Source organism: Hemicordylus capensis, chromosome 5 (genome assembly GCF_027244095.1).
Source record: "Hemicordylus capensis ecotype Gifberg chromosome 5, rHemCap1.1.pri, whole genome shotgun sequence".
Classification (NCBI taxonomy): domain Eukaryota; kingdom Metazoa; phylum Chordata; class Lepidosauria; order Squamata; family Cordylidae; genus Hemicordylus; species Hemicordylus capensis.
The window spans coordinates 142,516,879-142,541,128 of NC_069661.1; the positions used below are offsets into that span (position 1 = coordinate 142,516,879).

General features: G+C 45.5%; 1 protein-coding gene across 6 annotated transcripts in view; it reads left to right on the forward strand.

Moving 5' to 3' along the window:
* The window catches only part of SEPHS1 (selenophosphate synthetase 1), a 53,979-nt gene extending 30,875 nt beyond the window's left edge, over positions 1–23,104 (forward strand). For 5 of the 6 annotated variants that reach the window (XM_053256123.1, XM_053256119.1, XM_053256120.1 and 2 more), the window contains 2 exons: positions 235–447; positions 12,915–14,195. In XM_053256123.1, coding sequence (XP_053112098.1) covers positions 235–447; positions 12,915–13,129 — 428 coding nt within the window. In that variant the 3' untranslated portion in view covers positions 13,130–14,195. Of the gene's footprint in view, positions 1–234; positions 448–12,914; positions 14,196–21,741 lie in introns of those variants that run through there. The other variant, XR_008308602.1, reaches the window with a different exon arrangement.
* Positions 23,105–24,250: the final 1,146 nt, after the last annotated feature.

Genomic DNA, 24,250 nt, shown 5'->3' on the forward strand with positions numbered 1-24,250 from the left:
CTGAATACAGACAGTTGCTCTCTCCCTATTAAATATAAGAGAAACAACACTTTAAAAGGTGCCTTTATTCCCAGTAAGCTGGGAATGTTACAAGTGCAACATAGTTACAGGTGACTGAAGTTTAATCTGTTCTTTGTACAGTGCTGAAGAATATTTTATGCAATTACACAAATACTGGTTGGAAAAGCTGCTTTCTGGAGTTGCATAACATTTTCTCCTGTTTTTCATTTCAAGCTGCAGGTCTCATGCACACGTTCAATGCACATGCAGCCACAGACATCACAGGCTTTGGAATCCTGGGACATGCACAAAATCTAGCCAAGCAGCAGCGCAATGAGGTGTCTTTTGTTATACATAACCTTCCTGTTCTTGCCAAAATGGCTGCAGTTAGCAAGGCATGTGGCAATATGTTTGGTCTCATGCATGGGACCTGTCCTGAAACTTCAGGTAAATCACCTTTAAATACCTTTCTCCTTAGAATTTTATATATGTGGCAGCAAACAATGTGAACTGATGTGCTGGAGCATATTAGACAGACAAATACTTTGCTAACGTAATCGGTCTGTAGGATTATTGAGGTACTTCATGCATTCCATTTTGAACAGTATTTGAAACATTTCATGCAAAGCAGGCTAAACTTTGCTTAAAATTACTTTTATAAATTTAAAGTATCTCCAAATTGGCAGTTCGAATGTTTGTATAATGGAGCCTGTATTATAACTGGCGGAGGCTGGAATTCAATTCTAGGTATGTTGCAATACTTATATTTATTTCTGGATCTGGGAATATGTCTTCACCTAAAAGAAGAAAAGAAAATGATTGGATAGGGCAATAGTTTCTGAATAGCAGAACTGAACTCACTAGTTCCTACATGAGATCTTCAACAAGTTGTTTGAGAAGTATATACCTACCTAAAATGTAGGTAGAATAAGCTCTGCAAATCTAAGGATGTCTTGTGTTCACAAATACAAAGAACAAAGTCTGCAATTGCTATTATGATCCATGAGATTCCAGAGGCTCCGTAGATTTGGCCTAAATATTGTTGAGTGGTGAGCATCACTCTGTGCAGATTGTTCTACATAGAGAAGGTAGATTAAAGAATAAATGTGAAACAAACATTGATTCCCTCACCAAACTTATAAGCAGGGTTTTTCCTAGCCATCCCCTTTTTGGTTGGTCCCCCAGTCAGTCTGATAAAGTTCAGTCCTTGCTTTAAAGATTGGCAAATAAAATGTTAATTGTTCTGCAGCCAGAATACACAATAAAGCATCTTGCAGTCATGTAAGATTTTTACAAAATTCAGTCAATATACAAGAAGTTCTAGTGGTGTTAATCCAATATGTCATTAACTAAATCAGTTACTGTTGTCCAAAATACTTTAACTTTAATGCATCACTGCCACATATAAAAGAAACCATCTTTAAGACAAGCCATCACCTTCCATTAATAGTTGTATAAAACTTAATTTTCCATGGTATGAGGTCCTATTGCTTTGCTATATTAAAACAGTGTGTTCTTAATCCGCCTGCATATAAAGAACTCTTGAAGAAGATAAAATGGGGCAGCATATCATAAATATTTTTGATATATCTTTGACATGAAGTCATTGCCTTTCTACAGTTTACTAGGACTTCTGCTACAAGGGCAGTAGATGGTGCTCTTTCCTTGAGAGTGTGAAAAAGCTACTGCTGCTTTGTAAGGAATGGATGCTGTACTTTGAAATTTCTGTCCCTTATGTCATAGTCACCTTTGTATGTGACCATATGTTAGATTTATATTCTCTGCTGCTGGGTGAGGACATTCACATGGGTTACCCTCCCCACATGCTCCAGAGGGCAGGACAAATAAATTAGTCAAAAACCTATAAAAGGCAGAGGATAGCCCCTCCCAGTTCAGTTTGTCCTGCTAGGTCGTTTCAGCCAGCTTCTCTTTCTTTCTATTCCTTTCTCTTGCCTTTTCTTCCTCAGTATTTTGCTGCCTCTTCTCTTCATTTGATTCTCTTTCCCTCCCAACTTGCCTCCTTTAAAAAAAACCCCCCAAAATCCTCTCCTTTTCTGTTCCTTTCTCCCCCTTCTCTCTCTCTATGGAGCCTCAGAGGACCGGAATTTTGCATATCCTTATGTCCAAAGGAAAAAAGCAAGCCTCACAGCATGGTAAGCTCCTTCACCATGCTGCTATAATACATGCTGCTGCTTCAGGCCCGTTGGGACCCACCCAGTCCAAGCCAGGGTGGGTGGGAGGCATCGGTCCCTTTAGAGGGGCCTTTGGTTAGGAACATAGGAAACTGCCATATACTGAGTCAGACCATTGGTCTGTCTAGCTCAGTATTGTCTTCACAGACTGGCAGTAGCTTCTCCAAGGTTGCAGGCAGGAATCTTTCTCAGCCCTATCTTGGAGAAGCCAGGGAGGGAACTTGGAACCTAGATGCTCTTCCCAGAGCGGCTTCATCCCCTGAGGGGAATATCTTGAGTGCTCACACATCAAGTCTCCCATTCATATGCAACCAGGGTAGACCCTGCTTAGCTATGGGGACAAGTCATGCTTGCTACCACAAGACCAGCTCTCCTCTCCAAACATCCTTTGATCCACAAACATCCGTAACACACACAAAGAAGCGCTAATGTCCTGTCTCCCCCCGCACCCCAGGAGGGAGGAGAGTCCAGACATTGTCATTTGGGAAGATGATGCCCCCGTTGCTCCTCCAGACCAGGAACCTCGGACAGACAAGGACCCCCCCCCCGCAGTCCAAATGGGCGGGAAGGCCAACAACCGGGCAGGCCTGATCCTCCTCCCCCTTTCCCACCTGCTCTACCACTGGCAGAGGGCAGCAACAAGCTCAGCATGCAAGCGCGGGACCCGCCAACCCAAGGGAACTGGCAGATCAGCCGGCTCTAACTCCCTGCACTCTGGGGCCCCTGTCTGGGGGCAACAGAGTGCCACAGGACGTTCCTCCTCCTTCAGCCCCAGCCCCTACTGATGACAGGGGTTCAGGAGGCGTTCCAGGACTGGTCACTCCAGCTCCATGTGTACCAGTGAGTCCAGGGCCTTTTGGCCCCCTATGTCCACACCTTAGCAACTCTCCCCAGGATCCAGTTCTGCCCCCCCACCCATGGCCCAGCACTCCTCCCTTCCCTGGGGAAATGCCTGTGGCCTGGAAAGCCTGTTTTGTGGAGTCTATTCATACCTCCCTTGAACAACACAACCCAAGTGGCCAGACAATAAAATGCCACAGGTCTTCTTATTCTACCTCTTCTGACTCCTCCAGAAGTCCTCCTAAAAAGACAAAAATGAGTTAAAAGCGTAAGCAATGTCTTAAGAACAAGAAATCAAAAAAATTCAAGAAGCAGTATAAGCATAAGCATAGGAGGTCCTCTAATCATTCTTCTGATATCACTGATTATGACTCCCCTGATCCTCATCCTGGACACCCAGCAGCCCCCTTCAGGCCTCCGGAATCCCAAAGTCCACAAGACACCACTGGAGGCATTCCTACAGACACCAGCAATGACCCAGACTCGAGGAAAGAGGGAGAATGGGTCTGATGGTCAGCAGGTGGAGCTGTCCATGCACTCATGTGGACTTCTTCCATCTATAACTTCTCACAACTTCTACTTAAGGCATTACACACCCTTTGTTTGCAACTGGACCTGCTAAAGGAGACCACCGCTCAATCCAGGGAGTTCCTGGTGCTGCTTCTTGTTTCCCTTCCCTGAAACCTCTTCTGAGGTAGTGAAACAGGAGTGACAGGCACCTTCCACACAGAATGCCTCTATTGTGTCTAAGCAATACAGCTTTGTTCCCTCCGCAACTGCTTTGTTTCAGATGTCCCCGTTGCCACTCTGACCTCTGGTGCAATCCTGACCCGGGATGGATAATCATCCTTGAAAGACCCCACAGAGAAAAAGTTGGGAGTGTCAGCTCTGGAAAAACACTGCTGCCATCTCCATCTGCATTAGAGCCTCAACTGCTGCCTCTATCATGTGCTACTTTGGATGGACAAGCTCTTGCAGTCTCCATCTCCTGACCCACCAAGGCAAAGACAGATTCTTCTTAAAATCCATAGGGCCCAGGCATTCATAGCAGATGGTACTTGGACTCCATCCATTTTGTGGCCTGAGCCACAGCCACCAACATTGTTGCCAGACGCAACTTTTGGCTCAAGCACTGGCAGGTGGACCCCACTTTTTGAGCAAACCTCGTGACTGTACCTTTCACTGCAACCAAGTTGTTTGGGGATGAGGTCCTTCAAGCAATACTAATTGAAACCAAGGACAAGAAGGGGCTGACCTGGTGTGTATCACCGAGACTTGGTTGGGGGAGGCTGGTGGCCCAGTCTGGTCCCAGCATCTTCCTCCAGGGTATTCTCTAGAGGAGCAGGTGAGAGGACAAGGGTGGGGAGGTGGAGTGGCTGTTGTCTATAAAGATAACATCTCCCTTACCAGGGTCCCTGTCGAGGTATCTGACCATATTGAATGTGTGTACCTAAGTTTGGGGACCAGGGATAGACTGAGACTTCTGTTGGTGTACAGATTGCCCCGCTGCCCAACAGAATCCCTTACTGAGCTCACGTCCTTGGTCGCAGAACTTGCGTTGGAGTCTCACAGACTTTTGGTGCTGGGTGACTTCAATGTTCACTTCAGGACCAGTTTGTCGGGGGCAGCTCAGTAGTTCATAGCGGCCATGACAACTATGGGCCTATCCCAAGTGGTCTCCGGACCAACACACATTGTAGGTCACATGCTTGATTTGGTCTTTTACTCTGATCAGGGTGGTGTTCTGTGGGTGGGTACTTCTGTGATTTCCCCATTGTCATGGACAGATCACCATCTGGTTAAGGTTAGGGTTACAACCACTTTCCATCTCTACAGGAGCGAGGGGCCTATTAGAATGGTCTGCCCAAAGAGGTTATTGGATCCAATAGGATTCCAAGAAGCCTTGGAGGGATTTAATATTGGCTCTGCTGGTGATCCTATTGATGCCCTGGTGCAAAACTGGAATAACATGCTCACCAGGGCAGTAGACACGATTGCTCCTAAGCATCCCCTCCGACCCGCTTCAAAACAGGCCCCTTGGTATACAGAAGATCTACGGGGGCAGAAGTGGCAAGGTAGGTGACTGGAGTGCAAGTGGAGAAAGACTCTACTCGAATCCAACAGATTATGACATAGAACACATTTAAAGATCTATGCTCAGGCAATACGTGCGGCTACGACATAGAACACATTTAAAGATCTATGCTCAGGCAATACGTGCGGCAAAGAAGCGGTTCTTTTCTGCCCATATTGCCTCTGCAAGTTCACGTCCAGCGGAGTTGTTCAGGTTTGTGAGGGGGCTAGTAAGTGCCCCGCCTTCCTTGAATCAGAATTTGGAGCCATCAGTTTCCCGCTGTGATGTGTTTAAAGAGTTTTTCGCAGATAAAATCTCTCGGATTCGGGCCGACTTAGATGGAGACTCTGCAATTAATTCGATGTCTGAATTGGAGGTATCTGACAACTCCTCTTATGTGATTCGACTGGATTGGTTTCAGTTAGTGACTCCTGAGGATATGGACAAGCTGCTCAGAGCAGTGAGGCCTACCACTTGTTCTCTTGACCCTTGTCCAACATGGCTTGTTCTGTCTAGTAGGGAGGCTGTTGTAGGAGGCCTGGTAGAAATCATGAATGCTTCTCTGAGGGAGGGCAGGATGCCTCCTTGTCTTAAGGAGGCAATTATTAGACCTCTTCTTAAGAAGCCTGTATTAGATCCCTCAGAGTTGAGCAAATATAGGCCTGTTTTCAATCTCCCATGGTTGGGCAAGGTAATTGAGAGGTTGGTGGCCTCTCAGCTCCAGGCGGTCTTGGAGGAAACTGATTATCTTAGACCCATTTCAAACTGGTTTTTGAGCAGGCTATGGGGTGGAGACTGCCTTGGTCAGCCTGATGGATGATCTCCAATTGGGTATTGACAGAGGAAGTGTGACTCTGTTGGTCCTTTTGGATCTCTCGGCGGCTTTCGATACTATCGACCATAGTATCCTTCTGGAACGTCTGAGGGTGTTGGGGGTGAGGGGCACTGTATTACAGTGGTTCCACTCCTACGTCTCGGACAGATTCCAGATGGTGTGGATTGGAGATTGTTGCTCTTCAAAATCTGAGCTTAAGTATAGTGTCCCTCAAGGAGCCATACTTTCTCCAATGCTGTTTAACATCTACATGAAACCGCTGGGAGAGATCATCAGGGGATTTGGATCTGGGTGTTATCAGTATGCTGATGACACCCAAATCTACTTCTCCATGTCAACTTCTTCAGGAGATGGCATAACTCCCCTAAATGCTTGCCTGGAAGCAGTAATGGGCTGGATGAGGGAGAATAAACTGAGACTGAATCCAGATAAGACGGAGGTACTTATTGTGTGCGGTCAGAACTCTAGAGACTATTTTGATCTGCCTGTTCTAGATGGGAGTCACACTTCCCCAAAAGGAACAGGTCCGGAGCAGGGACGTAACTACTATTAGGCAAGGGGAGGCGGCTGCCTGGGGGCCCCCATGCCTCGAGGCCCCCCCCCCGAGGCAAGTTACATGACTGTATATTGTGAAGTGTGTGTGTGTGTGTGTGTGTGTGTGTGTGTGTGTGTGTGTGTGTGTGTCAGCGAGTGGCCCACTTAAAAATTTTGTCTCTGGGTCCACTCCAGGCTTGTTATGCCCCTGATCTGGAGTCTGGGAGTACTTCTGGATCCACACCTCTCCCTGCTTTTTCAGGTTGAGGTGGTGGCCAGTTGTGCTTTTTATCAGCTTCGGCTGATACGCCAGCTGCGTCCGTTTCTTGAGATTAACGACCTCAAAACAGTGGTACATATTTTGGTAACCTCCAGACTTGACTTCTGCAATGCGCTCTATGTGGGGCTGCCTTTGTAAGTAGTCTGGAAGCTTCAGTTGGTACAGAACGCGGCGGCCAGGTTGGTCTCTGGGTCATCTCAGAGAGACCACATCACTCCTTTCTTGATAGAGTTACACTGGCTGCCAGTAGGTTTCCGGGTAAAATACAAAGTACTTGTCATAACTTATAAAGCCCTAAATGGCTTAGGCCCTGGGTATCTAAGAGAACGTCTTCTTCATTATGATCCCCACCGCCCATTGAGGTCGTCCGGAGAGGTCTGTCTCCAGTTGCCGCCAGCTTGGCTGGTGGCCACACGGGGACGGGTTTTCTTAGTTTCTGCCCCAAGACTGTGGAATGCGCTCCCTAGTGAGATACGATCCTCCCCATCTCTGACAATTTTTAGAAAGCATTTGAAAACCCACCTCTTCACCCAAGCCTTTTCTGTTCTTTAAATTTTTATGGTTTTAATTCGTGGTTGATTTTAAATTGCTAAATTGTTTAAAGATTTTGTATATATTTAAACTTGTTTTATACTATTGTTAACCGCCCAGAGATGAAAGTTTGGGGAGGTGTACAAATGTAATAAATAAAGAAGGCCCTTCCATTTTCTTCCCGCAAGGATGACCAGTGCCCCAATCAAAAATATTTTCAGCCCTTTTGTTCCTTTTGGCCCAACTTCAGACCAAAGGACAGACTCCAGGCAGGCACACTCCCAGTGGAACATACCACAGTTCACCTCCAGAACCAACTCTCCGAAGCAACAGTTTGTCCAACAGCAGGAGGAACCCCATCAGGCCTCCTGGCTCACCACCTTCGAGCATAAGGGGCCGCCTGTCTCACTACTTTCACACTAGGGAGGCCTCCATCTCGGACAAGTGTGTCATGGACATGGTGCTACATGGTTGCAAGGTAGAGTTGATGGCTCTCCCCAAAGTCTGCTTCGTATCCACGCCTGTCATACCCCAGTTCTCGGATAGTGAGGAGAAAGAGGAAGCTGGCATTCCTCCAGCAGCTGCAGGGGTATCTGAAGGACAGAGACTGGCTTTCAGCCCACAGGAAATACCTGAGGTAGGTCCAGTCGAAGCTACAGAACAAGCAAGGCCATCGGAGGCAGCAGACAGAGGGAGTGGAGAGCAGAACACCAAGGTAAACGACGAGCCTCCTCGCGAGAGAAGATTGATGAAGTGCTGACAACAGGTGGAAGAACTCAGGAGAAGTAGAAGGTTGTTCAACAAGCCAGTTAAACCCTGAATCTGTGCCAGCTGGCCGAAGGCAGAGAGAAATTAAGCCCGGCCGTAAATTAAGTCTGAAGGCTGCAGCCAAACGCTGAATGGCAATGCGCCGTTTTGAGCCTGCTTCAGCTGAGCCTCAGACTCAGAGGACCCCCAGCTTTGTGTTGGCCTCTAGAGACCCAGGCGTTTCCTGCTTCAACTCTGCTACCGTACCAAATCCTGACAACTGCCTTGCACCCCTTTTGCTCTGGACCCATGCTATCTGGTGAGCGGACTGAGTTTGCGGGGGAGGCTGTCTGAACTTGATACTGTAGTAAGTTGTTTTGTGTGTTCCTTGCTGACCGAAGAGGATTCTGAGGACCTTCCAGCAACCTTGATGGAAACTGTGACTTCGATGCCAGACAGACAGGCTCCTGACAAAGCCTAGGTCAAGATCTCTTCAAAAGCATGGAGCCCTGCTGGCAGCGATTCAGCACTTTCTCAGCATCTCCACAGTAGAAATGGTTCCAGCAAGCCAGGAACCGCGGAGCATTTACTCCATCTTGTTTACTGTGCCTGAAAAGGATGGTTCTCTAAGGCCATCTTTGACCTCGAGTACCTCAACAAGCTGGTGAAGCACACAAAAGTTTGTACAGAAACTCTTCGGTCCTCTCAAAAGTCGTTCACCGCGGGGACTTCTTGGCCTCCAAGGACCTCACAGAAGCTTATCTTCACATTCCCACCAGGAACATCATCACTTCCTGCGCATTTTGGACAATGACCTACATACAGCTCTCCCCTTTGGCCTGACCTCACCCTCAAAGATATACACAAAGACCCTGGCTCCCCTCTTGACCCACATGCTCCTCCAGAAGATCTGTGTATTGATTTACCTAGACAACTTGCTCATCCAGTCATCATCCTGGGCCCTTGCCTAAAGGGACCTGGCCACCACATTGCTAATTCTAGACAATACTGAGCTAGGTAGACCAATGGTCTGACTCGGTATATGGCAGCTTCCTTTGCATGAACACTACCAAGAGCACCTTGACTCCGTCCAATCGAATCTATCACCTGGGACATTATCAGCAATTGCCTGTTCCTACCACAGGATCAGATAGACAAACTACAGGCACTCATCCACCAGGGGTTGACCCTCGGGTCAGTACTCATACCTAGCCTGGTCCAGCTCCTGGGCCTCTTGGTCTCTTCCCTAGAAATGGTGCCTTGGGCACACTTTCATCGCCGTCAGCTTCAGTGGTTCCTGCTGCTACATTAGATGTCTATTGCCCAGAGACAACTTGTCGGACTACATCTTACCCCATCAGTCAAATATTCCTTGCATTAGTGGCTTTAGACTGTGCACTTAGCCCACAGCCTTCCTTCCCTGGACCCGCCTTGCACCATCATCATGATGGATGCCAGCCTGACGGGCTGGGGTTCCTAGTGCCTCAGCCACTCAGCTCGGGGGTCATGGTCCACACAGGAAGCCAGACACAGCATCAACTGGCTTGAATTGAGGGCCATCCGTCTGGTGCTCCTGGCCTTCCAGGACAAGATTCTTCATCACCACATTCTAATTTGCACAGACAACACCATGGCCAGGGCACATGTCAAATTGGCAAGAGGGGACCCGCTCCAGTTCCCTGCACAACAAAGCTGTCCTCCTCCTCTCCTGAGCAGAGAACCATGTCGTTTCCCTCCTGGCTCACCACATCAGCATCTTCCTGAACACCCAGGCAGACTGGCTGAGCTGGCAGGAGCTACATCCAGCAGAATGGAGACTCCCTCAGGTCTTCCAGATGATCGCTCTCCGCCTGGGTCAACACAGGCTAATTCTCAGCTCCCAAGGTCCCACTTCTTTTTGCAATATAGGCCAGTTCTCAGCCCCCGAGGTTCTTTTCCCACTTTCCATGTACCCAAGCAGAGGCGACAGATGCCATGTCAACACCCAAGCTATAGGAACTCCTGTACACCTTCCCTCTAGTTCCGCTCCTCAGCAGCTTCCTTCACCACATACACCTCCTCCGAGCAGAGACATCCTGGTCACTCCATTCTGGCCACAACCCTGGTTTCCAGAAATCCTACACCTCACCTTTGAGGGTCCCTAGTTCCTGCTGGTCTCCCTGGACCTCTTCACCCAGGGTCCAGTGGTTTACTACAACCCAGCATGGTTCAAACTTGCCATGTGGTGACTAAAATGTCACAAGTATGCGTCCAAGGTCATGGCATCCAGAAGGCCCTCAACCAACAGGATGTACCAGACCACCTGGAGAACCTTCCTCTGCTGGTGCCACCTGCACAAGTTCTCTCCCCAAACTTGTGGCATCTTACAGCTTCTTTTCTTCCTACAAGATGGACTGGACAAGGGGCTCAAAGCAAATACCATCAAACAGCACGTGGCCACTATGGCAAGCATACTAGCACTATATAAAGGGAAGGGCATTCAATCTCACCCCCACCTCAAGCGTTTTCTAGGCAGGGGGAGCTGTCTTCTCCAGTAGTTCATAAATTCCCATCCTGGGACTTCCACAAGGTTCTTCATGCTTCTCCCTTCAAGCCTATTAAATCTATTCCACTGCGTGTGCTCTCCTTGAAACTGGACGTCTTCATTGCTATCACATCTGTAAGGAGGGTTTCCAGGCTCAGGACACTCTCTTCCAATCCTAGATACTGTTTTTTTTTCCCCTTGCAGGATTCCGTCTGCCTCATCCCGGATCCATCCTTCCTGCTTAAGGTCATGTCAGTTTTTCACAGGATGTGGTCCTCCCATTCTTCTGCCCCAGGCCAACCACTACCAAAGAGAAACAGTGACACAAGCTTGACATCTGCCGCTGCTTGAAGAAATATCTCTTCAGAACAGCCTCCTTCAGACCAGCAGACGCCCTCTTCATTTCCTTCCTTCCCACCACCATGGGTCAACAAGTGTCTTCTGCAACTTTGGCCCGCTGGATCAAAGCCTGCATTGCTCTGTCTTATGGGGTCCAGCACCTTCCAACTCTGCTGCGAATCACCGCCCATTGTATCCGTTCAGTGGCTAAGTCAGCAGCCTTTACTACCAATACTTTGCTTGATGGCATCTGCAGAGCAGCTATGTCATCTTCATCCATCCATCCACACTTACACGCCATTACAAGTTGGAGCTCTTCAATTCAGCCCAGGCCTTGTTGGTAGACATGTCCTACAACAGGTCCTTCTGCACCAGTAGCCAGGGATGCTCCTGCCCCCGGGGTCTCTTAGCTGTGGCATGTCCCACATGAGATGTCCTCACCCAGCAGCTGAGAAAGGAGCATTGGTCACACACCATGAAGGCTTCTTCTGGCTGTTGGTGTTGAGGACATTTTGACCCACCCTGGGGCATCCACGGGTACTGGTACGTGGTTTCTTCATTTTTTTTCTCTTCTGTCATTCTTGCTACACTACCTTTGATTACCACATAATAATGTATTTGTATTTCTCTGCAACTCGCCTTTATAGAAGCTTGGCTTGACAAAGCAGAACTGGGAGGGGTTATCCTGCTCCGCCTCTTATAAGTTTTGACTAATTGATTTGTCCTGCCCTCTGGCGCATGCATAGGGGATAACCCATGTGAAATGTCCTCAACACCAGCAGCCAGAAGAAGCCTCCATAATGAGTGACCAATGCTCCTTTTTGCAAAATAGAGAGAAAAATACTATTATTAAACACCGGTAAGAAATCTGTGTGGAGAAAGACTTTTGGCAATGTACTCTCAAGAAACATTTGAGAACACACACTACAGAACTGTTCTTAGTATTTGCAGAAGTGGAATCTGTGGTGACTTCATAGTTTAGAATTATTTATAATGAAGTGCATACCCATGAGTTAGATGCTAACTTTGCATATTCATATTAAATTATCCATTGTCAGTAGTGCTTTGTGCAGTTCTGTGTAACATGGAAAAGACCTTATTGAACTAATTGCTAATTTCAAAAGGAGTTAAATCACTTAGATTGCATTATCTTAGGATCAAGTGACAGATTCAGCTTTGGAGTGCTTTGTTCCTCCTTTGACAAGTTAAAAAAAATATATATATGTATGTATGTATGTATGTATGTATGTATGTATATATAAAAACCCACTTACTATTAGTCTAGTTTTCAAATACTGTCTGAGCAAACTTTCCAAGTCCCTTGGGAAACAGAGTTGGAATTCTAGGACTCATAAATTACATTTTGCTGCCATATCTGCAATACAGACACAGGGCAGGAAGGTGATCAAAAAAAGCACTAGAAACCCACACACCCCACACACAAACACACACGTACATGCAAATAGTTAAGATTCTGCTTTTATTAAATAAGCTCTAAAATGTGCTTAATTGGTGAATCATGTTTATTGCCAGGATGGGGATCACTTACCATGGAGAACATTCTTGTACTCTGGCTCTACTCTTGATCAGAAGGACTAATTTTTGTAAGAATTGGAAATCAGCATATTTACTTCTGCCAAGTGGGCCAAGAGGCACCTTTAAAGTGTTGGTTCTTGTTAGTTATGTGCATGAACAAGTTCCTGCACTCCCAGGAGGCAGGGGGGTTTCTTTAAGGGGCAGGAAGGGTGCCCTTACCTGCCCCATCCCCCCCTCCGCCCCGCCAGCACTCTCCTCCAAAACCTCTGGCACAGGGCTACAGCATACCTCCTTGCAGGTATGTGTCATACCATAAGTGGCCGGTATGACACATACCTGAAGTGTCATACCGGAAGTGGCCAGTGCTCATGTGCCAGAGTATGTGAGGCAATGAGTTTAAACTTTAAGTAATTTTAAGAGAGTCTGTAAGGATCTGTCAGTAACTTTTGATCTGAAACTAATTTGTAAATTCTTCCTTTCAGGAGGCCTCCTTATCTGTTTACCGCGTGAACAGGCAGCACGTTTCTGCGCTGAAATAAAGTCTCCAAAATATGGCGAAGGCCACCAAGCATGGATTATTGGGATTGTAGAGAAAGGCAATCGCACTGCCAGAATTATAGACAAACCTCGAATCATTGAAGTTGCACCACAAGTGGCCACTCAGAATGTGAACCCAACACCTGGTGCAACTTCTTAATCTAGATGAAATAGCTTTTTTTTTTTTTTTAATATATCTTTTCCTTTATCATCTTACAGCCTAAAGAACTGTATAAAGAGAAAAAGAAACACATTGTGTCTGCAAATCTGGTGGCCTTAGGTCAGTTGGAGTGGATGTGTTTAATAAAATAAAACCCATTGCCTTTTTTCCTGTTACATTAACTGAAGATGCACCTAATCTTGAGGCAGCTTCTGAGTTGAGAATTATATTGTTATCCAATACTGTTGATTCATTTTGAATCTTTAGACACTTATCTCTTGCCGCATAGGCTCTTTTTTTAAAAGGTGCTTTCACGTAGCACAGACATTACCAGTAGTGGTGTCAAATAGCAGTTTGTGTCCTTTTTCACAATATGTATATTTATCATTAGGTCTAATTTCGGATGCCTTGAATGAAATTCCAGAAAGGCAATAAATTTGATACATGATGCACAGTGGTTTTATCCAGTAGTGAAGAGGGTTGCATGACTCCATTCAATCTTTGATTTGTAAAATTTAGTCTTATCCACGAGCATCTACAACCCTGGACATTGCTTGGTAGTACACTCTGTTATAACAAGCAAGTGCTGACTTTGCATGGAAAGCACTTCAGAACTGAAGGAAAAATAATTTTGTTCTTTGTAGATCATACAATATTTACTTGTATTATCAATAATTGTTTTCTTTATTGATGGTATAAATGATGCTCAGTTTTGCAATGTGATTGAATGTGCTGTAGAGCAACAAGAGATTGCCAGCCAAAAGGAAGTTATTGTATAATCATTTACAACTACTATATAATTAACTACACAAATAATTTTTAAATATAACCAATTTAAAAAACAAACTTCTGTGGTTGGTAGTGTTGAATACATTTTATACTTTGTATAGTGATTATAAATCTTTTTTCTTAAAATCAGCAGCTGTCTAGTTTAAAGCTTAGTATTTTTGTTCTCTGCTCACAATTCATTTTTGTGCACACTTTTGTGATGTTTAAAATCTCCATTGCCAACATTGCTGCCTGAGCATAAGCTTATTATTATTTGAATAAATATTTAATTTTTTTATTGCTCTTGTACAACTGGATGACCTTTTTAAATGTTTTGATAAGCTTACTGGTTGGTGAAAGGTGGTAAGTAAATACTGTGCCATTAGTATGAACGTTTACCATTTGTATAGATGTGGAGTGAAAACAGTTATATGTAGTGTAATTAATGTAACCTTTTGTTAAAGTTGTTTTTTAAGTTGTGGAATATTCTAACTTGGGTTCCCAACCTGTGGTGCTGTTGCTGAACTACAACTCCCATCACCTCCTGCTACAGTTTATTGTGGCAGGGGAAGATGGGAGTTGTAGTTCAGCAACATCTGGAATGCCACAGCTTAGGAGCCCCTGCTCTATCTAATGGCAGGTTCAGATGGCCCTCTGAAAGTCTGGTTTCTGGGGAGTGTGCGCTCCCAGTGGGTTTGTCCAAACGTTCAACCTTCATTTCCCAAGTCTTCTGTCTATCATTTTCTGCCCATTTGTAACCTGCATTTGAAGTTGGGTAGAAATTGTCAGGCTCAGGAACTGGAGGTTGACACATTCAGTCAAAACACCTTCTGGGAGTGTGCATTCCCCGGAAACCAGACTTTTGGCGGGTCATCTGAATCTGCCCTAAAGGAATTTCAAGTGCTGAAAGTACAGTGCTAGGATAGTTTTGTTCCTATTGAAAAACTACAAAATGAGCATTTTTAATTTTCTTTTTTCTTCTCTCATTCCTAACGTATCCTTTCAACTTCAATGGGGCTTCCTTGAGTAAACTTAGTCAGGATGTCGGCCACTATATACTCTGACAAGATAAGACTGAATCAAATATTTTCCAGTAACATAGCACCGCTCAAATTCCAAATGGGGAGAGCAAATGTACGTGACAATAATGAGGCACAAGTAATTTTGCTACATGAATGGTATATCTGTGTTGGGTGTCGTTGCCCCATCACCCCGAAAATAATAACACAAATAAACAAGAGGCAAAAAAATGTAGTATGCTGCTATGCAAGTGGATGGTAATTGCTAAGCTGTAACTTTTACCTTCTGTTCTGCCAGAACTGCCAGAGGCAGGGCTGTTCTGGCTTTGTTTAGTCAGAGCACTCCTGATTTAAGCAGGAAAGACAAGATGTAATTATTTTTTTAAAAAAAACAGGCTTTCTGTTGCAAGACAGCATGGTAAAAACTGTGGTTCCATTTTTTAAAGTATATAAATGTGGAACTTGTATTGGATAATGAAATTCAGCAGCTTGAAACATCTGCTGTTTTGTGTTTGTGTTTGTTTGTTTGTTTGTTTGTTTGTTTGTTAAAATCAAGTGTGCAACCCTTGTGCCTGTAAAGATGAGATTAAAAATATGTGGGCAATGCCAGTATTGTACAAAAAGCTGGAGAGTGAGCTGAGCAAGACTTTCAGTGATTAGATTAGTGAGGCAATTCTGCATCTCCCCAGAACTAGTAGGAGGAGAGTAAATTATGCAAGACAAGCAACTATATGTCTACTTTAGTCGGTTTCTGCAACTTCTAGAAATGCACACTTTCTTCACAAAGCACGTGGGTTACTTTGGTGACCATTCTGATCGGAGATGGCCCCAGTTTTTGCAGTGCCTGAGAAGGCATCAAATGATGTCTTGCCCTATGCCCCTGGTGGGGACCAGCTGCCTTTTCAAGACAGACCCTTCCAAGTTTTGAAAATGTGGCAGGGAGGAGTGGGGTTGCCAGCAGTCTCCTCTCCTGTGCTTCTTGCAAGCTCTGCAGATTGAGGAGAGGAAGGCAGTCTTATCTCTTCTCCCTGAGCTCCTTGCAAGACTTGCAAGGGTTAGATTGGTCCCAAAGTGCTGCTCTGATGGTGGTTGGTGGCAGAAGGAGGCAGATAAGGTTGCAGGGAACATCTTGCCACCCTGCTGATTCCCATATAATCTGCTGCTTTTTGCAACCGCCTTTCTTGCTTCATGAAAGGACCACCCCAATCCTGGTTCTTCATAGTATGCAACATCTTGACTTTAGATATGCAGTGAAAATGGAGAATGTGACTGATTTACTCAAGCCACTGTCCTAAAACAGTTTATGTTCCATTTGAAGTCTGTGGATATGCATGTTGATTGAAAATATATTTGCTCTTTGATTGTTGTGAAATATATGATTATATATCAGTTTATGCACAGGTTTGAGTAGTTTTGTGGATCATGCTGCTACTACTGCTGTGTAGATAACCAACAGTGAGGCAATCATTGAAACTTATTGCAGGATAACAGGAACTGAAAAAAGTGGTGCAATCTGCATCTTCTTAAATTAACTGGCAAAAGTCCTTCTGGCTTTAATGGTTTTGTGTAGTTCATGATTGATCTTCTTTAACTCTGCTGTGTTGGTATTTGTTTGGGTACTTTGTAGGGGTGTGCAATTCGGGTTTTCGATGATTCGGTTTGGGATCCGAACCGAATCACCCCCGTTCTGTTCTGTGCCCGAATATGGGCTTCCCGAATCACCCCTGATTCGGTTTGGATTCGGATTAAATCCAAATTGATTCGGGTAAGAAAAACAGGTCCCAGGGGCAAAATAGTGGGGTAGGGTGGTAGTGCCCGATGGGTGGAGGCTACCATCCAAGTTTCAGGGGAATTGGGCAAAGGGTTGATTTTTGGGGAATTTTTGAAGTTTTAGTGTCTTTGGGGCAGATCAGGGGCATAGCGTGGGATCTGGGCAAAAAGAGTGGGGTGGGGTGGTAGTGCCTAATGGGTGGAGGCTACCACCCCGATTTCAGAGTGATTGGGCAGAGGGCTGATTTTTGGTTAATTGTTGAAGATTACGCGTCTTTAAGCTTTTTCCTCATAGGGTATACATGGAGCTTTCAGCAGCCCCATAAGTGCACTTGGGGGGTGCTGGGGTGGCCCAGAGCGAGTGGTAGTGTAGTGCACATAGGGTGCCAACCACCCCCATGGGTTTCTAATCCATGGGGTACAGGGTTCTGTTGTTTCTGAGGTATTCTGAGTGTGGATTCTATGATAGCAAATGAGATTTTCAATGAAACACCTTAAATCCACTCTAATTTGCTATCATAGAATCCACACTCAGAATACCTCAGAAACAACAGAACCCTGTACCCCATGAGTTAGAAACCCATGGGGGTGGTTGGCACCCTATGTGCACTACACTGCCACTCGCTCTGGGCCACCCCAGCACCCCCCAAGTGCACTTATGGGGCTGTTGAAAGCTCCATGTATACCCTATGAGGAAAAAGCTTAAAGATGCGTAATCTTCAACAATTTACCAAAAACCAGCCCTCTGCCCAAATCCTTTGAAAAAATTCAGGTAGCTTCCTTGCCCCTACCTGGCACAACCACCAACCACACACTGCTCTAGGCCACCCCTTTGCCCCCCACGTGAAGCTATACATTTGCTGACACCTCAATGCTTCTTTATGGAGAAAAACCTTAAAGACGCATAAACTTCAACAATTCCCCAAAAATCAGCCCTCTGCCCAATCACTCTGAAATTGGGGTGGTAGCCTCCACCGATTAGGCACTACCACCCCACCCCACTCTTTTTGCCCAGATCCCACGCTATGCCCCTGATCTGCCCCAAAGACACTAAAACTTCAAAAATTCCCCCCAAATCAACCCTTTGCCCAATTCCCCTGAAATTTGGGTGGTATCCTCCACCCATTAGGCACTACCACCCCACCCCACTATTTTGCCCCTGGGACCCAAAATTCGAGCAGACGTCACACCAGACCTTTTTGCACTGAAATCAATGGAGGCAAAAAGGTGGGAAATTCAAAGAGACGTCATCCCGAATCACCTGCATTTTTCGGGCACGAATCAGGGGTGATTTGGCTCGGGCCCGAAAAATATTGGGGGGCATCGGGGGTGATTCGGTTCGGCCCCAAATCACCTGAAATTGCTCATTTCGGGCACAGGTCGATCTGTGCCCGAAACGTTTTGCACATCCCTAGTACTCTGTACTGGATGTGCAAAAACTGAACTAGATGTACACTGCTTGTGTTTGGTTTGTGTGAGTGTGGTTTGTTTCTGTAAATAGGTGCAGGAGGCTGCTGATTGGGTCTGGGATCACTGTTCCCTCTAAGGTGTGTGCGCGTTCACTTTTTTTAAAATGTCAGCTCAGTTAGTTTTAGATCCCTCTCAGGTTGAATCATGAAGGCCCCACTCTGACTGCACATGCGCACACACTACCGTGAAACTGCCACCCAGAACAAAACTCATTCTGCACAGAGATGAAAAAAGTTAGAGAGACCACTGCCTGGGACATTTAACTCTTTGCCCTCGCTATGGTCCCAGTCCATGGCGGGGTGGGTGGGTGCATGTGGTGGCTGTGATTGCTATTTTAAAACAAAACAAAGACTTGCAGGGCCAAACATCATGTTTAAAGTCGCTGTTTGATTTGGCTCCCAAGTTCTCATGTGAATACATGTAGGTGGGCAGTAGGTTGTATTTTGTTTTGGTTTTGTGTTTTTTAATTTGCTGCTGTTCAGCTTTCAAAGAAGTAGCAATAAATGAACAGACAATATTAAATGAATACAAAACTACAGATTTTTTAAAAATAAAAGCTATACAAGTGTGCCAGAAAATACTTTCTAAAACTAAAGCCCTAATAGAGGGCTTAACTCTTCTCTATCCTCATTTTGTCTCTTTCTGCACCTGGTATTATTGGACTAGGCTGCAAAGGTCTTCATTTGTTAGCCACTTCAGCTGTGTTATTTTATTAATTTATAATATATGTATACTGCTGTTCAAGAATAAAATCCTCAAACAACTTGCACAACAAAGGGGATGAGGAGATGGTTCCGTCTTCTGATGGGACTCACAGTCTAACAAGGAAAACACCAGCAACAGATACTGGGAAGAGAATGCTATGCTGGGATGAACAGGGACAGTTTATTTTATTTAAAATATGTATATCCTGTTCCTCCAGCACACTATTGCTTGGGGTTGCTTACAATAAAAGCATAAAATTCATGATAAAAGAGTAAATGACAATAAAATACAGCAGATCATCCTAAAACAAAAGAGAGAGCACATAAGACAAGTAGAACAGCAGCCAGGATTAAAACTAAATGACAGTTATGGGCAGTATTTAAAAAGGAAGGCTTTTAAGTTCTTTTTAAAACCAAGCAAAGAGGGAGACTGACTATGGGAGGGCATTCCAAAGACGAGAGCACTGAGAAGGCCCTATCCCTGCTCCCTACCAGTGGTATTGGTGTCAATGGTGGGGCCAAGGAAAGGACTTAACTGGACGATATGAGGGCCCTAGCAGATTCATATGGGTGATTGTGGTCCAAAAAGTACCAATGTCATTCATCTGTACTAAATATAGGGGAATTGCCACTTCAACAGGTGCTTCTTTAGCCAGTATTTGCCCTTGCCTTGTGGTGCTTTACTTATTCCAATGGAAGAGAATAGCTCCTGTTCATTTAATGAGATAAAGTAAAGGGCTGCAACACTGGAATGTGGTCAAAACTAGCTCCTTACCCCTGCTAACTGCCAGTAAGAATCAAGCCAGTCTCTTTCTGTACAGTCTTATCATGCGTCCTATTTCCTGGCTATGCTAGAGTGCCATGGAATGTTGAGAAGTGATTTTATATATATGGACAGTGAGACCTTCCAACAACATGTTGCAGTGTACCTAGCCTCTTGCAGTTTTGCAACCATTCCGGGTTCATGGAGAAGGTAAGCTGGGGTTTGCCGCTAAGCTTAAGCCTGGTTTGAGCAGCCTGGAAGTGAAGCTATGTGCCTAGTTCTGTGAAATCAGAAGTTCTAGAAATAAAATAAGGGGGAAAGAACCAATAGAAAAAGGATAGTCTTGAGTCCTGCCTGAACATGAAAATCACAATTTATTTACCAAACATTGAGAAAATCTCTGAAATCAAAGAACACATTTAAAGAGATTGGATCAGAAAAATAATATGTATTGTTGAATTATTTTGTAATGAGTAACAAATATAACAGGCTCATTGTGATCTGTATTTGATTCTCCCCCCCCCCCCCCGTTTTTCTCTTACATCAGTCACAGTTAATATTGACGGGTGTGTGTATCATGTTTGTGTTGTGATGCAGCTTTCAAAATGGGAGAGGAGAGCTGGTCTTGTGGTAGCAAGCATGACTTATCCCCATAGCTAAGCAGGGTCTGCCCTGGTTGCATATGAATGGGAGACTTGATATAGCACTTAAATTTATATACCACTTTATAGCCGGAGCTCTCTAAGCGGTTTACAATGATGTAGCATGTTGCCCCCAACATTCTGGGTACTCATTTTACCGACCTCGGAAGGATGGAAGGCTGAGTCAACCTTGAGCCCCTGGTCAGGATCGAACTTGTAACCTTCTGGTTACAGGGCGGCAGTTTTACCACTGCGCCACCAGGGGCTCATATGTGAGAACTGCAAGATATTCCCCTCAGGGGATGAAGCCGCTCTGGGAAGAGCAGAAGGTTTGAAGTTCCCTCCCTGGCTTCTCCAAGATAGGGCTGAGAGAGATTCCTGCCTGCAACCTTGGAGAAGCTGCTGCCAGTTTGTGAAGACAATACTGAGCTAGATAGACCAATGGTCTGACTCAGTATATGATCTGGATCGGGATCCGTAGAGATCCTTAAGTATGGGTTCTGCTCCTGCACAGGGACCACGTGGTAGCCATGCCTCAGCTTGTCAAGGTGTCCAAGCCCCATCCCCACGCCAACAGCGTGCTATTTAAGCGTGGCCTGGGCGCCATGTTCCTCAGTTCTTTTCTGACCGCCGTTACGTTTGGACTTCGGTCTTCCGTTTCCTGTCAGTAAAGATCCTCCGTGAGTTGATCTCTTAGAAAGAAAGAAAAATTGTTTAATAGGACAGATTTTTAGTGTATGACCTTTTCTTCTGGCTGACAAACTGTGTTTGGTGCTTTGATTTGGCTTGACTGACATACTTTGACTGGCATTTTGACCTATGAAACGCCCCTGACTATCCAACTGTGCGCCTATTTTTGGCTGAGGGGAAAAAGACCATCAAATGGTGTGATGGCTTTAAAGCCAAACTCCTCTCGAAGATCTACATAATATTTGCTTGAGAGAAGAGCACAATGTCTTGTCCTGCAAGATTTGTTTGTCGTTCTCCAAACAAACTCACAAGAATAGTGCACTTCATTTACAGGCTGCCATTTATGATGAGGTTTTGAGTCCTCCGACACCTGGCGAGCCATGCCCTTATGTTTCGGTGTTGAAAACGCCTCCTAAATAGACATCAGCACCATCGTCATTGTTGACTCCTCGCCGGTCGAAATCCACGAAAGCAGCTTTGACTTTGGCTTCAGCATCGGGCTACCCAAAATCAGAAGTCATCCGCTTCGACATTGTCGGTTCAACTAGGAACTACGGTGTCAACCTCAACGTCGAGATCCGCTCCCTCGTCGACTAAGCCAGGGATTCGCAGCGTTGGCTCCCCAGATGTTCTTGGACTTCAGCTCCCATAATCCCCAGCCCCAGTAGCCTTTGGTTGGGGATTATGGGAGTTGAAGTCCAATAACATCTGGGGATCCAACATGGAGAATCCCTGATCTAAACCACCCAAACCTTCGGCATTGACATCCAGTTCCTGTCGTTCTCAGGACACCATCTCGACGCCGGTTGCCTCGAAGCCAACAAAGCACCATGGTTCTGACTCCTTCGACTCCACCAAGCAAATGCCAGAAGACTATTGATTTCACATGTACTCCATCTCCTTCGGTACGTGCGCCCTCGACACTGTGCCGGTCTTCAACATTGTAACCGACCCTCAACGCCTCAGCATTGACAGCAATCCATCATCTCCAATCTTTCTGCCCGTCAACGCCGATGGTCTTAACATCAAGGGCTTGCTCCCTGTCTCCGGCCCCTACACCGGTTTCATCATCAGTGCCATTGACACAGAGTGCCTGGAGTGCTGTTCCTCCCGCATCGACTCTCCACACACCGGTGATCTCCATGTTGTCTCAGGTGTCTCCTCGGTGCCAAATACCTTTACGGACCTTCGATGTCGACAAGAATGAAGTGAATAATAATGCTATTGTAGCTCTCGACCCTTCAACAGAGCAGACCTTGTTCTCCATTTTGGACTCTACCTCTAGTACGCCTTCGACTTCCACGTTTAAGGGTTTCCTTCTCACAGATGTCAAGGCGAGTACCACTCCTGTGCCAGCCCCACCTTTGGACTTCACTTTGTCAGCTGGCCACTTACATGACACTCCTGCATGCACACCTGTGGCTTCACACATGTGCCCCCTACTCGTTGAACTTGGTCCCTGCTTGGATTCGTCCGAGTAGAGTGCTCTGTAGTTAAACCTGGTTACACCTTATCAGACAGGGAAGCCTATTCCCCTAGGCGTCATTTGCCCCCTTGGAGCCACCAGGAGCGCATCCCTCTTAGGGACCGTAGTGATCATTGGGACTTGGAAGAGCTCTCATCAGACTACAGGCAAGATCGGGCCTGGAACTATCGTGAGTACGCCTACTCGGATTGGTGCTTAGTGTCTGAGCACCATTCTCCCTCTGGGTCATATGGTCGATACCAGGTTGACTATAGATCGGACTATTCTGACTATGGTAGGCCTTGATATGGGTCTCGTTATATGGAGAAAAACTCCTTCCATGTTTGTTCTGTACGATGGGCCTCGTAAAGGTTTCCGGTTTCGGTGTAGTCCATGTCTAGATGGATAGTTTCCACAATTGAACTCGGTTATCATTTGGCTCATAAGCAGTTGCCTGCAACCATTAAGACACACTCAGTTAGGTCCATTGTGGCCTCTGTGGCCTTTGATCATGCGGTCCCGTTGGATGCTATATGTCAGGCAACTACCTGGGCTTTGCCTCATTTGTTTATCCATCATTATGCTATTGATGCCAGAGCACAGAATGATGCTTTATTTGGCAGGAGTGTCCTGCAGTCCACTTTCAGTTGATGTATTTGTTTCAATAAATGATTCTGGCCGACTACATCTTGTTTGTCTTTCCTTTTCCTTGCGTGCTAGCTTGTTATGCACCCATTAGTGTAAAAGTCAGAGAGCACATCGAACTACAAGTTACTCACCTGTAACGTTGGTTCTTCTAGTGGTCATCTGTCCTTTTACACACCCTCTCCATGATTGAGGGGATGAGGAGTGGTGCAGCCGCATATAGCGGCTGGAGGTGAGGTTCCCGCCCCAAGCAGGAGAATTGAGCTTGCTAGATTCCAAAGAGGTCTCTGTGCAGGCGCATAGCCCATTAGTGTAAAAGGAAAGATGACCCCTAGAAGAACCAGTGTTACAGGTGAGTAACCTGTAGTTTTTGCAAAAAGCACTACAGAAAATGCTGCATTATCCTAATGGGAAAAGCAACCTGTCAGCTGAAGAATTATGTTCTTCTACAGCAATGTCTGTAATCGTTTTGAAAAATGAAGCAATATAATGCAGTATTGTGAAAGCTGATCCATTAATCAGAGAGGAGATGCCAGATCATAGCATGATAGAGGAGAATAACACACGTTGGGCAGACTAAGAGCCATTGAAATTAATGGGACCTGAGTTATTGATTTCAGTGGTCTCTTTGATTTCAGTGGTCTCTTTGATTTCAGTGATGCTTAGTCATGACTAATTAGTCTAGATCAGTGATTCTCAAACTTGGGTCCTCAGGTGTTATTGGACTTCAACTCCCATAATCCCCAACCAAAGGCCACTGAGGCTGGGGATTATGGGAGTTGAAGTCCAATAACACCTGAGGACCCAGGTTTGAGAATCCCTGGTCTAGATGCTGCCCATTGTCATAGTTGGATACCTATTCCTTTCCTGTGAATCATGCTTCCTATTGTCTGCTGCCCATTTCCCTATAGTACTTAAAATTTCATAAATACACATACATGTATTTGTGCATGTTAGCTATCAAAAGCACATAATTTGTCTCCGTGCTATCAGAGCAGCAAAAGTGAAAACTGCTCTAAAACAAGTTTTATCAGCTATAATAGCAGAATAGGCAGTCAACTGGAGCCAGCACTTCAAGAAGTGTCAACCTGGCCTGAAGTGGTGTGCAAATTCAACTCTCATGCTGCTTTTTGTATGCTTGGCTCCATGTACAAACAAGGTGCCCCTAGATTCTCTGCAACAGAGA